An 18517-nucleotide genomic window follows, 5' to 3' on the forward strand; every position below is an offset into this window, starting at 1 on the left:
TTTGGCGCAAAAAATTTTCAAATTTTATGTAATCAAAATTGTTTATTTGATGTTTTATGACATTTTCTTTTTCTTGCTTCATTATGAACTCTAGCTGTAGATCTGAAAGGTAATTTCTTCTTTTCTCCTCTAATTTGTTTATGATGTGGCTCTTTTTTTTTTAATCTAAGGCATGTATTGATGTGGAGATTTGGAGTTTATCTTAATATATGGTGTGAGGTATTGTTCTAAACCTAATTCTTGTTGGACTGCTTTCCAGTTTTCACCATAGTTTTTGTCAAATAGTGAGTCTTTATTCCAGTAACTGAGATCTTTGGGAATCTAGGCCACCTGTGTGTGTCTCTAATCTGTTTCACTGATCAACCTCTGCATTTTTAAATTAGTACCAAATTACTATTTCTTGGTAGTATTGAGATGTGGTAGTACTATCCTAGTTCCTTTTTTAAACAAATTATTTTCTTTGTGAGCTCCTTCAGATACATTTTGTTATTTTTTTCTACCTTCATCAAGTAATCTTTTGTCAGTTTCATGTTGGTTGTTGTTTTTTGTTCTTGAAGAGGACCAAAATGACATCACTATGCTAGAGTCGAGTTTCACTGTGTCAGACTGTGGCTGATGAGACAAATATGAACTTGGAATGCTCTACCACAGGTCAGGCACAAATAGACCGTGTGATCATTTGGGGTGGTTTCTCTAAATTTGTGGATCCTGTGTTTCCTTTGAATTGTTTCAATTCTGCTTTGCTTGTAAAGGACAGCACCTTCTCTGACGTGGGCATGCCATGCTGAGCAGTCCTGTGCCAATGTCTCCCATGTCACACAATGAATTCTAAAGTTCTCAAGAGAGATCTTGAAAGTGTCCTTATATCACTTTTTCTAACCACCATGTGAATGCTTGCCCTGTGTGAGTTTTCCATAAAATAGTCTTTTTGGCAAGTGTACATTTTTAGCAAAACAATACTTTTTTCAACATGGCCAACCCATCAGAGTTGTGCTCTCTGAAGCTTGGCAGTTTAGTTCGAGAAAGGAAATGAAAAATGAAAATTTCAACCAAAACTAATCTAGTCAACAAGTTTGTATGCCTACCAAAAGGAGTCAATGACAGGCTCATGACAATGCAATTGCCACTTGCAGGAAAGTGTCACACCCCCATCATCAGTGCCTATGCTCCCACCATGACAAACCCTGATGAGGTTAAAGAAAAATTTTATGAAGACCTGGAGACCCTTATCATCAATGTGCCAAAAGAGGACAAGTTTATAATTCTGAGTGACTTTAATGCTACAGTGGGCTCAGACTACCAGACTTGTCAGGTAGTTCTAGGGAGGAATAGAGTTGGAAACAGCAACAGCAATGGTCATTTACTGCTGAAGACTTGTGCACCTCATGACTTTCTCATCACCAACACTGTCTTCCATTTACCCAAACACAATAAAACTTTGTGGATGCACCCTTGCAGCAAACATTGGCATTTAATAGACTGTATGATTGTAAGGAGAAGAGACAGACAGGATGTGAGAGTGACGAGGGCAACATGTGGTGTAGAGTGCTGGACCGATCACAGACTTGTCCTCTCCAATCTAAATATTTGCATTCAACAAAAGCAGTATCCCCAAGGCAAACTGACTACCAGAAGAATTAATGTCAACAGATTAGAGCTCTTCTCTGAGCAGGGTTGCTAACTTGGAGGGAAAATTGAGCCAACACACAGATGGCAACAGTGGAGCAGAAAAGGAGTGGACAGCTTTCAGAGATTTGGTGTATAACACTGCATTTGCTCATCTGGGTCAGAACACTTGCAAATGCCAAGACTGGTTTGATGAAAATGATAGGGAAATTCAGAAGCTACTAAATGAAAAATGAGAACTCCACAGGGTTTACCAGCAGGATAGTTCATCCATCTATAAGAAGGCAGTATTCAATGCCACCAAAAGTAAAGTACAAGCAAAGCTTAGGGAGATACAGGATTCTTGGCTCAGTAAGAAGGCAGATGAAATTCAGTTTTATGCCAATAGTGACAATCCAAAGTACTCTTATGATGCCTTGCAGGCTATTTATTATGCACCTGTGGTATGTCTCAACTACTCAGTGCTGATTCAGCCACATTGATTAGTGATAAGGGTGTGATCCTAGAGAAATGGGCTGAACACTTCTATAGTGTTCTCAATGGTCCATCATTGATCAATGCTGAGGCCATTGACCATTTGTCTCAGGTTGAATCCTTCCCTAGCTGAAGTAGAAAAGACTACTATAGTAAAATATCAGGAAGATTATATGCTATGACCAGATTGCCAACCAAGATTGGTTCAATATTAAGAATATTACAAATATAAGCCATATTGACAACAAGAACAAAAAAAATCACATGCAGCAATTTTTTTTTTACAAATTACAACATAAATTTCTACTAAAAACACACAAAAAAAGAATAAGTGGAACTTTCCTTAAAATGGCAAATAGTATTTTTCTAGAATCGAGAACCAGCATTGTCTATAATTATTGGTAGTAGGGTTATGAGAGACCTTTCCAATAAGATTAAGGGTAAAGCAAGAATATCCATCAACATTAGCATTTTTAATATGTGCTAGAAATTCTAGCTAAAATAATGGAACAAAAAATACTTAAAGGACTGAGGGCAGTCAAAAAAGAAATGAAATCACTGCTTTTTGCAGATCATACTTATAAATCCATAGTCAACCAAAAATTAAGTGAAATAACGACTTCAACAAAGTTAGAGAATATAAAATAAATCCACATAAATCATTAGTATTTCTATATATTACCAAGAAAATCTACCAAGAAATAATAGGAAGAGGTATTTCATTCAAAATTGCTATAGAACATATAAAATACATTTTGCCTACCAAAATACAACTATAATGAATACAATTGAACTTTCTTTATAACAAAGACAGACCTAAAAAATTGGAGAAATATTAATTGTTCGGAGGTAGGCTTAGCCAATATAATAAAAATGATGGTACTACCCAAATTAATTTATTTATTCAGTGATCTAACAAACAATTTTTCAGAATATTGTTTTGCAGATATAGTGAAAATAATAATGAAATTTGACTGGAGGAATAAAAGTTCAAGTATGTCAAGGAAAATGATCTAAAGGGACCTTTCAGTCCTAGATCACAGTAATCATCAAAATGACAGCACTGGTTAAAAAAATGAGGAGATTTATCAGTGGAGCCAAGTAGATACACAACGTAAAGAAACCAGAGAACTTACTAGACTCATTTTCAATAAACCCAAAGACCCCAACTACTGGAATCAGATTTCCCCAACTGACAAAAATTGCTGGGAAAACTGGGGGAAAAAAGTCTGGCAGAAATTTGGTTCAGACCAAGACCTCACAGTATAGCCCAAACTCCTTAATGGATACATGACTTAGTTATAAAAGGTCACATAAATTAGAGAATCAAGGAAAAAGTTACCTTTTACAACTGTGGATATGTGAAGAGTTAATGACAAAACAAGGGATAGAGAGTATTACAGAAGACACAAAGAAAAATTTTGATTGCATAAAATTAATTTTTTACACAAAAAATCCAGTTAATTTTTCTTTTGATTTTTCAATAAACATGGATTAAATTTTATTTTTTTCACTCCTCAATTTAAAAGAAAAAGAAAACCCATTTAACACATATGCATAGTCAAACAAAAATTCTCACATCATCCAAGTCCAAAAATGTATGTTTCATTAAGCATCCTTTATCTACTGCCTCTCTCTTGAGAGGTGGGTATAATAGATCATTACCAGTTCTCTGAAATCATACTTTATTTCATTGATCAGAGATATTAAGTCATTTGTCTTTATAATCTTCTTATTACATTCATTGTTCTTCTAGTTCTGTGCTCTCTGAATCACTTCATGCATACTTTTTCAGGTTTCTTTGTTGTCCTCTTTGAGCCAATAAAAAATGATCAAAGTCTATGAACTGGCATTTTTCAAGGAAGAAATTCAAGCTAACAACAAGTATGAAAAAAATTCTCATTGTTAATAATTCTTGAATGAAAATGAAAGTAACTTTGAATTTGTATTTATATCCATCAGAATTGCAAAATTTAAATCCTGCCTCAGACACAAGCTGTGTGAATCTGGGGAAGTCACTTAACCTCTTTCATCCTCTGTTTCCTCATCTCTAATGTGGGGATACAACAGCACCTACCTCATAGAGCTGTTGTGAATGCCAAGTGAGATAACATATGTAAACCTTAAAAACTTTGCAAACTTTAAAGTGCTATGTAAAATTAACCAATATTATATCACCTTGTTTTCTTTTGTCTATAGATAATCTTTGTGACATTAACTGCCTTGCATATAGTGTAACAAAACCAATTGCTCTAAATTGGGAGACCTCTCTGGTATTCTCACCTCTTGGAAATAGTTATGTGATTCTGTTAAGAAATGTTGAATTAAAGTTATGTCTGAGAGGAAGCTGGTAAAATGTCTTGCTGGAAATTGTGACGTATTTGACGTAATAATCTTGAACCTTATCTTGTTTGACTGCTTCCTAGTTTTGCAGAGAAGCTAGAGTTTTTGCTACCTTCCTTGATGTAACTGTTATGTTATTCTTCATATTAACAGTGGACAAACTTTATCCAATTTGTAATTTTGTTTTGTTGGACTTCTTATAACCTCATCGATTACTAGAAATTCTTTGTATTCTCTTTGAGTACATCTGCCTTATTTTTATTTCTTTGCTACTTAAGCCTCTGTAGTCAAGTTTAAGATTGATACTGAATTGTTTATTTTATTCTTTGTGTTGCTTTGACCCATTGCACAGTCTGAAGACACTGATTTTTTACATTCCCTGCATGATTAAGGCCAACTAGAATTTTTGTTGGGCTTTTTCTTTTTTGTTTTCCTTTTTTGCTGTCTTTAATTGGGAAATATTACATTCAATTTTCTACTTCAAGTACCAGCCAGGTATGGATATAATTGTATAGTTCCTTTCTTCAATTCTTCAATGCATCTCTTTTTTTTTACTTCTCCCATGAAATTATTTGACTCCTCTTTTTAGGGGGAATGAAGAGAAATAAAGCAAATTAAATTAATTAAACAGTTAATATTTCTCCACCTCTCATCTCGTAGGTCTTACATGAAAACAACCACTTCATGGGCAGCTGTGTGCAGGTCTTTAAATATCTTTATGCTTCCTGTAAAATTCTGTGGAAGAATGCATTCATTCATGTTGGTCATAGTAGCTACAAGGTGGTTTTTTAAAAAAAATTACTCTGCTTGTCATAGTTAGTTTGCAAGTTGGATTTATAATGTCAACCCAAAAAGGGAGATTTGGAATTCCAGCCTAAGTATGCCCACCTCCTTTCCAACAGCATTAGAAACATTGTTGATATATTTGTCATCTGTTTCACTATTGGGTTTAATTTTTGGAGTTTGCATTAAGTGAAAATTTCTATGCTCTTAGGTTCTGTACCTCTTCCTTTCTCAGATTTCAGTGGCTTTTTGATTTTATCTCTTTTCAACAATAATATAAGCTTAAGAATTTTTTGATTTCCTTGTCCTCATAAGCAAATATTATTATGTGATTTGGAGCTGAAATCACTCTTCACAAAAAGCAGTGTGCTTTCATATTAATGGTAACATCTATTTCTAATCAAGCACTTGTGCACAATGAAGGTATTCATGTGTAGCATCTCCTCTGAGATTCTTTCTTTTTTGGGGGAAGACAATCAGGGTTAAATGACTTGCTCAGGGTCACATAGCTAGCAATGTCAGAGTCTGGATTTGAACTCTGGTCCTCTTGACTCCAGGGCAGGTGCTCTATCCGTCACACCACTTAGCTGCTCTTCTTTGAGATATTTTCCATTTTGGTACTCAGGCTTGCAGGACAAGTTCCCAGAGGAGCAACTGTTAGTGGATTAAGTGGGTACCAGCACTCTCATTATTTTAGCTCACAGGCCTCAACTGGTATGTTTCACATTGAGAATCAGTTATCAAGATGCCATAATAATAATAATAGCTGTAAAACATTACCCTGAAATTATAAGGAGTTATTTCACCCAATTCCTAGGAGTTGTTTTGCTTAATTATATGGCAAAAATGAACAATTTAAGTAAGATGGAAGAATATTTACAAAAATATAAATGGCCTAGATTAGCAGAAGAGGAAATAGAGTATCTATAAAGACCTATTTTAGAAAAAGAAAATGAACAGGCCACAAATGAGTTTCCTATGAAAAAAACACCAGGACAGATGTACTTACAAGTGAATTCTGTCAAACACTTAAAGATCAACTAATTCTAATATTAAATAAATTATTTGGAATTATTTGGAATAATAGGCAAAGAAGGGATCCTACCAAACTTCTTTTATGAAACAAAGATGATACTGATACCTAAACCAGGAAGAGTAAGAATAGAAAAGGAAAATTGTAAACCAATTTCAATAATGATTTTGGATGTAAACATCCTGTATACAATACTAGCTAAAAGATTACAACAATATATTACAAAAATTATACATTATGACCAAGTGGGATTTATATCAGGAATGCAGGGATAGATTAACACAAGGAAAACTATTAACATAATTGATTATATCACAAATATAAGCAAAATAATCATATAATTATATTAACAGATATAGAAAAATGTTTTAATAAATTAAAACACTCTATAAGTGTAAGTTGATTTTTCCTTAAGTTGATGAAACATTTACCTAAAACCATCAGAAAGCATTATTTGTAATTAAGATAAGCTAGAATCCTTTCCAGTAAGATCAGGTATGAAACAAGGATGCCAACTGTCACCATTAATATTCAATATTGTATTGGAAATTCTAGCAATAACAATAAGAGAAGAAAAAGAAATAGAAGGAATCAGAATAGGGAGTAAGGTAATAAAGTTATCTCTTTTTGAAGATAACATAATGATATACTTGGGAAATCCCAATGACCCAACTAAAAAGTTAGTTGAAACAATCAACAATTTTAGCAAAGCAACAGGATATAAAGTAAATCCATATAAATCAACAGCATCCCTGTATATCACAAACAAAACCCTGCAAGAAGAGATAGTAAAAGATACCCCACTTAAATTAACTCTATACAGTAAGTACCTATGATTATACCTGTCAAAACAAATCCAGGAACCATATAAACAAAATTACAAAAAAAAACCTTTTCATATAAACAATAGAATTTAGATAATTGGAGAAATATTAATTGTTCCTGGGTAGTCAAGACAAATATAATAAAAATGACAATCTTACTCAAACTAATTTATATATTTGATGTCATCCCAATTAAATTACAGAAATTATTTTACTGAAATAGAAAAAATAATAACAAAATTCATTTGGAAGAACTAAAGGTCAAGAATATCAGAGGAACTAATGAAAAAAAATATAAAAGAGGGAAGTTTAGTAGTACCAGATCTTAACCTATATTACATGGCAGTAATTACCAAAATTATCTGGTACTGGCTAAGAAATAGAAAGGTAGATCAATGGAACAGAATAAACATACACTTTACAACAGCAAATGAGTATAATGACTTTGCGTTTGACAAGTGTAAAGACTTAAGCTTTTGGGGCAAGAATTCATTATTTGGTAAAAAAAAAAAATTCTTGGGAAAAGTGGAGAGCAGTATGGCCAAAATTGGGCTTAGGCCAATATCTTATACCATTTACCAAAATAGATACATGACCTAGATATAAAGAGAGATATTGCCAGAACATTTGAAGAACATGGAACATATTACTTATCAGACTTATGGATAGGCGAACAATTTATGAATAAACAAGATATAGCAGAATATGGGGTAAACTGGGTAATTTCAACTACATTAAATTAAAAAGGTTTTGTACAAATAAGACAAATGTAGCCAAGATCAGAAGGAAAGCCGAAAATCTGGATAAAATTTTTATAGTTTCTCATATAAAGGTCTCATATCTCAAATATATGTAAAAAACCTTGTAAAATCTAGAAGAATATGTGTCATCTTCTGATTGATAAATGGTCAAAGGATATGAACAGATAATTTTCCAATGAAGAAATCAAAATAATTTATAGTCATATGAAAAAATGCTCTAAATCATTATTGATTATAGAATGGCAGATTAAAACAACCTTGAGATATCATTTTATACCTATCAGATCATCTAAAATGATTGAAGGGGAACATAACAAACTTTGGAAAGGATATGGAAAAATTGGGATACTAATTCATTGTTGGTGGAACTATGGACCGATCCAGCCATTTTGGAAAGCAGTTATGCCCAAAGAGTTGTAAAACTTCCTATGCTTTTTGACCCAGGAATACCCCTAGTGTATTTCCAATGATGATTAGGGAAAAAGGAAAAGAACCTATATGTTCAAAAATATTGATAGAACTCTCTTGGTAGTGGCAAAGAAATTCCAGGGATGTCCATCAACTGGGGAATGGCTGAATAAGTTGTGGTAAATGATTGTGATGGAATATTACTGAGCTATGAGAAATGGTGAGCTCATTGTTTTTAGAAAAACATGGATGGACCTGCATAAAATAATGAACAGTGCAGTGAACAGAATGAAGAGAATGTTGCATATAGTAATATCATAGTAATAAATGAGAACTTGTGAGAATAATTTTGAGCAACTAAGTCATTTTGACTTATAAATTATAACTACAAAGGACCTATGAAGGAAGACACTATCTGCATATAGAGAAAGAACTGACAAATACAAGTAGGTATAGGATGATTTTACATATATATATATATATAAATATATATATATATATATATATATATATATGCACATATTTGTGTCTAATGGTATTTATCTCTAGGGTGGGGAGAAGGAAAAAGGAAGAAAAAAAAATTTATATGATAACCTCATTATATATTTAAAAGGAACAGTAATACATAATAGATTTGTAGTTTCATATGCAATCATCTTTTAAAAATCCTATTATGATATGCAAATACTTGTTTTATTTCATAAATTAAAAATATAAAATAAATTTTAAAAAGCTAAAAATTACCCCTTAGAAACCTTGGAATATTCTTCCACTAACACATACAATTTGAGTAACGGTAATGAAGCATATATGTAGCAAATGTATGTGGCTGAGACTACTGACAAGTCTAATATCCTAGGTCCATGATGATCTTTTGCTCCTCACAAAGTTATCCAATTCGTGCAATATCTCTTTAGGGTAGTTTGCTCAGCCAAGCTACTGGAGTCTGCTCCTCTCTGCAGCTCAATTCTCAAATTTGAATTCTCAGTTTTATGAACTCCCTGAGTCTATATCCATATCCCATCTCTGTAACCAGAGTCCCACTCCTGGAAGATTTATCCATGTCAATCCGGTGTGTATGTCTATGCTCCCTTAATTGTGCCTTGAACTTTCTCAAACTAACTTTCCAACCAATGAATTGTATGTTTCCTTCTTGGCATGTAGCTCCACTGTTAGATACCATGGTGAATGTGTATGTATGTGTGTGTGATAGGACCAATATACAAAAGGCCTTTCCCATTCCCAACATGACTTCAGCCCTAAAAAGAGAAAAAAAGCCAAGACTTGATTGGCCTGGGGGGTGGGTCAAGGCTTAAGTTGTACCTCCCTAAAAGCAGCTTCTTGAGGCCTTTAGCTATGGTTTTTGGGTTTTTTTGGCCTTTAGCTATGTTCATGTGGTTTCCTGATCACCTATGGGCATGAAAGAATACCATCTACATGGGGTCAGTACCTTTCCAACTTGGTGGATACCCAAAAACACATGGATTGCCATGTTCTCTCCTGCTGAATAGATGGAGATAAGAGTTGGGAGGGGAGGAGGAAGCATGACTATAGAAGCTTTGTTGTATATCCTTGCTATGTTAGGGCTAAATACACCTTCTTTAGCTAACTCTTCAATTACCTGTAAGTACCTCATTTCATCCCAACACTGATGCTGAAGTAAGAGTGTGTGAGCATCAGGTCCACCTGTAATATTTGGTGTACTTGATCATTGGGATGAGATGGCCTCAATGTCTTACATCACGGTTGAAGTAGGGAAAAAGTTTGGTAAATTTAGAGGGTGGAATGATAAAATGGTTGGATTCAGCAGGGTGGAATCTGATGGTAAGGCCCTTCTGGTTATGTATAGGGAGGTTTCTCAGTGAAGCAGGTAGCTGGTACCTTTTCAGATGGAGCAATTGCTCCATGAGTGCTAAGGGGGTTGCTAGGGAAAGGAAAGAAAGTGCCAATTCCAATATTCCCTGCTGGTTGTTGACTTATTTTCAGAAGATGAAATGCTACTGTAATTGCCAGGCTAAAGGTGAACTGGCCTAGCCCATTCAACCACCAGAGAGTGAGCTCTCAGCTTTTAAGCAATGTACTATGAATGCTGAGGGGCAGTTCATGGTACTGATGTCAGTACAATTGAAATAATTCCTTTTAAGGGGCTTGGGCACTGACAGGTCACAGCCAGGAGCTCCTGGCATGATCTCTGACCAGAGGTTCCACTGCATTCTGCTGATGTCAGAGCCATGAGATGGGAGATTGAAAGCAGAAGAGAGGAAGAAACTTGGGAACACCCATTGGTGATAACAATAACAACAACAAACTCAAACTTATTTTATAAGAGGATTTTTCCTTATTTTCCAAATTGGACCAATCTTCCAATTGGACTTAAGTAATTACTGGTCTAGTAATATTCCCCTAAGGAGTGGGGGTCCTAGTAGGTCCTTCCAGTGAGCTAAGTGCCAATATTTATGGATGTCCTGTGGGAAAGCCTTGAGGGCTGGGATAAAGAGGATCTTCATCTGCACTGATTTTTTGGTCAGATCGAGTGGTCCACAGCCCAGAGAACATGGAGCCAAACAATCAAAGGCTCTCTTCTTCTGGTATCAGGACTAATGGGAGGAATTTTGCTGATATCTCCCACTGCATAGAATTGTTCATGGAACATGTCAGCATTAATGAGAATCATGTGTTAAACAAAAAGATGGGAATGCTATTCACACTGGAGCATTTCCAGCAGATGGGGTATTGGTATTTCTGATTTGTTCTTGTGTATTTTGCCATATTTGACCAAGACACAAGGGAGAACTTCTCCATATCTAGCTTATGAGAACAGTTTTGAGTAGAGTAAGTCTGCAATTCATGCTGCCCACCAATTTCTTTGACTCTTAGAAGCTGTTTTATTACTCTAACTTCAGTGAGTGCTAACCCAGGAAATGTTATTGCCAGAGCCCAATTCACCAGTATTTTAGAAATCCACAGATATCCTAAAAGCCTCAGATGTTTGGAGTCTCAATGTACTCCGCTCTAGTCAGCAAAACCCTTCCCTTCCTCCTCCCAACCCCCCATGGAAAGGGTGATAGATTAGACTTTCAGGAGATTGTTACAGTAATAATAGTAACAATAATAATGTCTCATTATCCTACATAGTAATAGTAGTAATAACAGAAAGAGCACTAGTTTTGGAATCAGGTGACATACATTTGAATAGTGGTTTTACCGCTTAGAATCTGTGTGACTTGTTGGCAAATAATTTGCCCTACCTGGGCATGTTTTTCAATCTGTAAAATGAAGGGGTCTAGAATGATTTTTGGCCCAAGTCTCTTTCATTCTTTGATTCCAGATCAGGAGAAGGCAATTTTTTTTCTAGTAGTTTAATTGTCAAAGAAAAAAAAGTTACAAAAGAGTTCAGTGAAGATTTAAAAATATTTTTTACTTTCATTTTTTTTCAAAGAATGGGGAGACCTGGGCATGTTTGTATGCTCAGGAAGGAAGGAGATAGTTGTTAAGGAAAGATTGAAGGTTAGTTAAAGAAAGAAAATTATCTAGGTGGTAAGTTCCTGGAGGACCTTGGGATTCAGGGCACCAATAGAGGGGTTGGCCTTGTAAGAAGGTCTCCTTACTTGTCTGAAAATAGAGGAGAAAATGGCAAATGATATACATGGGGTTTTGATATGTGGGGTAGAGGCGAAAGAGGAGCTTATGACTGGTGGCCTCTAGTTTTTCATTATGACTGATGAGCTTTATTTTCTCAGTTAAGTAGGAGGTAAAGTCTTCTACTAAGAGAGAGCAATATCCTCCCCCTCTATTCAAGTTAGGATATTTTTCTCCCTCAGAGGTATTTAAAGCAATCCTTGGAACTATATTGGCTCAGGGGACTAAACTTGAATTCAGGCTGTTGATATCACTTCCTGGTTGTCCTACTAGTAGAAAGCAACTATGAGGAACTCCATGGACTTTCTGATATTTGGCTGGTGGATTATGCTGGGCAACTCAGGCAAGAGAGCTTTGCTTGAATGATTGTCCTTCCATGCTTGTCCTTATTGACTGTCCTTTTCTTGCTATGGTAAGTAAGTGACTTTTTGTTAACTCTTGAATGTGTTTTTTAGAGTCTCATTTGGTTTCAATTTTGAACGTAAATGACCTGGATTAGCTTGAGTATGGCCCAGAACAAAACTGATGAGGAGGGAGTGATTTAGAGGATGTTAAGAGATAAATATAATCTTTCAATTACGGCTATTATTCTCATTCTTCCATTTGGATTATAGATGCTGATGCACTAGCTGCGCAGATCCTTTCTTTACTTCCATTAAAGTTTTTCCCAATCATCGTCATTGGAATTATTGCACTAATCATAGCAGTGGCCATTGGTCTGGGCAGTGAGTACAATTTATTATTTAATAGGTCTTAAAATAATTATTAAAACATTTAAATGCTCATGAGTTTCCTCTTTAGATTACTATTTTGTTGCCACATACAATTAAGTACTGAAGCAAAATGTTCTGTTGGTAAGATCAATCTGCTGTTTCTAAAGCAAATTATGGGCAAAAACCAGGGCTACGTCACTAAGGAAACTGAAACAGTGAGAAACATTCAAAGGGAGATACTGTAATTGAATAGTGTCAGGTGTGTCAATATTGGCTGGAGTACCCAAATACACAAAGAACCCATTCATTCATTTATCAAACATTTCTGCTTATTTGAAAAACAAGTTGGAGGCAATTTTAGTGAAAATTCATTGTTTCAAAGTCTGTCATAAAAGGAAAAACATTTGCTTATCAATTGGATTTATTGAAATCATAATTTAATATGTCAATCAACACTCTGGAGCCACCATTCATTTGCTCCTTGTCCAGAATAAGGGAGGAAAAAAAGAAAAGATAGGCTTAATGAGGAAACTATGTTTAGGGCTCCCTTACTAAACTTGCTCAGCCATTCAGTACTTTTAAGTGCTGGAATTTCCCTTCTCAGATTAAGCTTTCAGATAGTTTCTACCCTGTGAGAGGGAGCTATATATCTCCTGGGGTAAGAAATAGAAGCTGAAAGGGACTAGAAAAGATAGAACAGCAGAAAAGAATACAGCTTTTACAATTTTTATTATTAACTTAAACAGGGCTGAGCAAGAACTTACCTATTGCTTTTTTTTTTTTTATTGTATTTTGAGCACAGAGATTTGTTTTCCTTGGACTTGAAACTGTAATCTTGTTAACTTTCTGGGTCTTTTTTTTTTTTAATCCAATTTCTTTAGTACACTTCAATTGCTCTGGGAAATACAGGTGCAGATCATCCTTTCAGTGTATTGAACTGACAGCAAGGTGTGATGGTGTATACAACTGTAAAGATGGAGAGGATGAATACAGATGTGGTAATTTGATTTATTCTTCTCCTTTATTATTTTTAGTGGTATAAGTGATAGGAAATCAATTCAGTTACTCTTTTTCCTTATCTGTAATAAGATCAAACTCATGTTTCGTGAAAAATAAATTAATCAGTCGATATTAATTGCCTATTTTTTGAGACCCTGTGTTAGCACAGGAAGGGGGACCTGGGGCCTCGAGGGCACATGTGGTCCTCTAGGTCTTCAAGTGCAGCTCTTTGAGTGAATCTAAACTTCACAGAAAAAATCCTTTTATTAAGAGGATTTGTTCTGTGAAGTTTGGATTCAGTCAAAGGGGTGCACATGAGGACCTGGAGGGCCTTCAAGGACCCAAATTGCCTATCCCTGTGCTAGGCTATGTGAATAACATGAAAAAGTAAGTTTTGTTCTCTGCCCACAAAAAAATTAGTTGAGGAGAGTCTATCTATCTATCTATCTATCTATCTATCTATCTATCTATCCACACACATATATATATATATATGTATGTATGTATGTATGTACCTATATATACATATATATCTATGCATATGTATTTATATATGTGTGTGTGTATATATATATATACATACATACATGCCACATAAGTGATACAAATGTTACAGGGGTACAGAATACTGTGGATTGTAGCATTGAGAAGAGGGGATTCAAACATGGTTATGAATAATAATGGTTATGGATAATAATAATGAAGAGAAATAATGTAATAATTGCGACTAACTTGATAAATAAAAAAGTAGTTTGGTTTATAATATTGTCTAATGAAATCTTGCATGTTCATCCTAAAGTTATGTGTCAACTAACTGTATTTTTCTTCATATGTTTTTACCAGTCCGTGTGAGTGGCCATAATGCTGTGCTTCAGGTCTTTGTTGCTGCTGCATGGAGAACTATGTGTTCAGATGACTGGAAAGGTCAATATGGACTTATAGCCTGTGAACAATTAGGTTTCTCAAGGTAGATGTGGAAAAAAATTACATCTATGTGTTGTTGTTTTGAAGAGTTCAGTGCAACAGATCAGAATTTTCAAATGCTATGATATATGGAAATAGTATAAAGTCTTTAAAAGGTTGCAGGTTTTATGAACAGAAAACATGAACATCAACATAAACAAACATATCGTCTTTTCCTTTTTGGCTACATCTACATGAGACCAGGGGCAGCTGGGAGGATCAATGGATAGAGCTCTAGGGCTGGAGTCAGAAAGACTTGAATTTAAAATCTAACCTCAGACCCTTAGTAGCCGAGTGCCCCTGGCCAAGCCACTTAACCTTATTTGCCTCAGTTTCTTTATCTATAAAATGATTTGGAGAGGGAAATGGCAAAACCACTCTAGTATCTTTGCAAAGAAAACCCCAAAAGTGGACATAAAGCATAGGAAAGGACTAAAAAGACTGTACAACAACATGAGACCAAAGGACTTTTTTTTTAAAATTAGCTTTTGGGGCAGCTAGATGGTATAGTGAATAGAGCACTAGCCCTGGAGTCAGGAGGACCTGAGTTCAAATCCAGCCTCAGACCAAACACTTGACACTTGCTAGCTGAGTGACCCTGGGCAAGTCACTTAATCCCAATTGCCTAAAAAAAACAGTTTTTAAGAAGTAGTCATTCAAATCTGTTACTCAGTATCATGTAAATAAGGCCATTTCAATGAACTTTTTATTTATTAATTATTTATGTTTATGTACATATGATGGCATTAAGTAAATACATCCCCATTGTTATTTCAATTTCCTCTTCCTTTATCAGTCCTACTCTTTATCATTTTCGTGTCCCTTTGAACCCAATCTCTCCAAGTCTTTTATGTCTCTAAAATAGTAGAACCCTCAAACATGGAACTTAAATAAAACTTTGAAGTAAATATTCCCCGCTTACCCACCCCAACAGTCTCTCTGCCCTAATACCCACTTTCACTTCTTGGTTGATAGACTGCTAGGTCCCTTTTCATTTTTCTTTCTTTCCCTCATCAGAACTGTCTCATTGCATTAGGGTATTGCTGATCTGATTATCATAATATTATAGATTATAGATCATACTATTTGTATTATAAGATACATCTAGAAAAGTATGGTGGGTGGAATCAACCCAATCCCTGGGGCAAACAATCTACTAAACATACTGGATCTCTCAAAAAACTGTGGCAGATGAAAGATGAAATGATTCAGGAAACAAAGGTTTGATCTTCTAAGCATACAGATTTATTAAGCAATGCTTGGTAATTGCCTAACAAACTGGACCAGACCTCCTCATCTTAAGCCTGGACCCTGAACACAGGGGGATACAGACTTTTATACATTAAAACAAACAATACCACATTAAGTAATCTGATGTCTAATTGGAGGAAATATTAGGCATTTTCTAAATTGGGAGGGAGAGAGTGAGCAGGTGCAATTTCCTGAATTCAGAAAAAAGAGATGTCCTATTCCCCTGAAGTGTCTATAAATAATCATAGGAACATGGAAACAATAACTGATGGATCACGATGAAGCCAGTTTCCAGGTAAGAATTATGGGTTGCTTGAGATATACAATTGTGAGAAAACTCCTCGCATCAGTCTTTGGGTCTGACTAGATTTCTGGTTGGCATAACCTAGGTCCTTAGTTAAAGGTCTTTAAACAGCATATAGAGGTGGTCCAGTTTCCTGGACAGGCAGGGCTAGGTTTAAACAATACACTAAGTTTTCTCCTAGTTCCCACAATTGGATAAATTTTCTCACAAGACAGAATTTGGACTAGACCCATAATTGAATACAAAGGAACCTGAGCTAGCTCCGGAATTGAGTCACAAGATAGAATTAGTGTGGTTCACTCAGTTCCCACAATTAACCACTTACTGTCCAAATCACCTCAATTCCCTCAATCAGACATCAAAGTTCAAAACCTCAAAGAGGTTCAGAGATTTAGTGTTCAATGTCACACAGGAAATAAATAGAGGAGACAGTCTAAATCCTGTGATTCACACTACACCCCCTTGTTTCATTTTAAGTGTGGACCTTCAATTATTAAGATATTAATTTGATTAAGAATTAAGATATTCCAGTAGATCATGAGGGCTCATCTAGTGAATATCTAACTTGTTTGCTAGTATCATGTCCCCGTTAAGTTATCTGTGATTCCCTGAATGGAAGGAGTTGAAATGTGTAGTAACATCACAACCTGTAGTTTACTCACAGATTTCACTGTTAGTACCCTTACTCTGGGTATCAAAAGGTTTTCAGGAAAAATAAATTCTTTTTAAAAAAAAGATTGTGGATCCTTATGATAAACAAACCAGTACTAATGTCTTAATGTATCACATAGCCAGTATAACACATTGTGAATTTAAAAGGCTTTCTAGAGTCAATAAGCATTTTAGATACCATAGAAGGCCCCTTTGAATACTTGTTATTCCCACATGCCTCAGTTTAACACTGAATTTCTCTTGTAAGACTTTATACAAAGTTGTATGTATATAACAATGTAATAAGATGGCCTATGCCATATTTTCTCAGTATACTATTTTAGATTATTTACATTCTTTACCTCTTTTTATTTTATTTAATATATATTTTATTTCATTTTTAAAAAATGAAATAATTTTTATTTTTTGATCAGATTTTATTTATTTTTAGTTTTCAACATTCACTTTCATGAGATTTTGAGTTCCAAATTTTCACCCCATCTCACCCCTCCCTTCACCCCAAGATGGTATGCATTCTGAATACCCCTTCCCCTAGTCTGCCTTCCCTTCTGTCTCTTCCACCCTTCTTTATCCCCTTCTCCTTCTATTTTCCTGTAGGAAACTTCCCAGTTGCATGCAAAAACATTTTTTTTAACATGTGTTTTTAAAACTTTGGATTCCAAATTTTCTCCCTTCCTCCCTCCCCACCTACCCTCATTGAGAAGGCAAGCAACTATTAATACTGGTTATACATGTGCAGTTATGCAAAACACAGTAGTCATGTTGTGAAAAACTAACTCTATTTCCCTCAATCCTATTATGCCCCCCATTTATTCTATTCTTTCTTTTGACCCTGGCCCTCCTCAGAAGTGTTTGATTCTGATCACCTCCTCTCCCAGTCTGCCCTCCCCTCTATCATCTCCCTGCTCTGTTGTCGTCTTCCCCCACTATTTTCCTGTAGGGTAAGATAGATTTCCATACCCAATTGGGAGTGTATGTTATTCCCTCCTTAAGCCAAACCTGATGAGAATAAGATTCACTCATTCCCTCTCACCTTCCCCATTTCCCCTCCACTGTAAGAACTTTTTCTTTTCTTTTTTTTTGTGAGATAATTTACCCCATTCTACCTCTCCCTTTCTCCTCCCAGTATAATCCTCTCCCGTCCCTTAATTTATTTCTCCAGATATCACCCCCTTCATCTTCAACTCACCCTGTGCCTTCTATCTATCTATCTATACATACACGTATTTTTTTTCCCTCCAACTATCCTAATACTGACACAGGTCTCATGAGTTACAAATATCATCTTTCCATGCAGGAATGTAAGCAGTTCAACCTTAGTACATGTCTTATGATTTCTCTTTCCTGTTTACCTCTTCATTTTCCACTTGAGTCTTGTGTTTGAAAGTCAAATTTTCTATTCAGCTTTGGTCTTTTCATCAAGAATGCTTGAAAGTCCTCTATTTCACTGAATGACCATTTCCCCCCTTGAAGGATTATGCTCAGTTTTGCTGGGTAGGTGATTCTTGCTTGTAATCCTAGTTCCTTTGCCCTCTGGAATATTATATTCCATGCCTTGTGGTTCCTTAATGTAAAAGCTGTTAAATCTTGTGTTATCCTGATTTTGTTTCCACAATACTTGAATTGTTTCTTTCTGGCTGCTTGTAATATTTTCTCCTTAACCTGGGAGGTCTGGAATTTGGCTATAATATTCCTAGGAGTTTTCCTTGTGGGTATCTCTTTCA

The 18517-nt window shown here is 35.3% G+C and overlaps 1 protein-coding gene across 1 annotated transcript in view; it reads left to right on the forward strand.

Moving 5' to 3' along the window:
• Positions 1–18517, forward strand: part of TMPRSS3 (transmembrane serine protease 3) — a 77887-nt gene that overhangs the window by 7817 nt on the left and 51553 nt on the right. Inside the window, exons 3-5 of the mRNA XM_020973878.2 lie at positions 12506–12616; positions 13486–13602; positions 14447–14570. Coding sequence (XP_020829537.1) covers positions 12506–12616; positions 13486–13602; positions 14447–14570 — 352 coding nt within the window. The remainder of the gene's footprint in view (positions 1–12505; positions 12617–13485; positions 13603–14446; positions 14571–18517) is intronic.

The sequence above is a fragment of the Phascolarctos cinereus genome, unplaced genomic scaffold (assembly GCF_003287225.1).
Source record: "Phascolarctos cinereus isolate Bilbo 61053 unplaced genomic scaffold, phaCin_HiC Scaffold_726;HRSCAF=1367, whole genome shotgun sequence".
NCBI lineage: Eukaryota > Metazoa > Chordata > Mammalia > Diprotodontia > Phascolarctidae > Phascolarctos > Phascolarctos cinereus.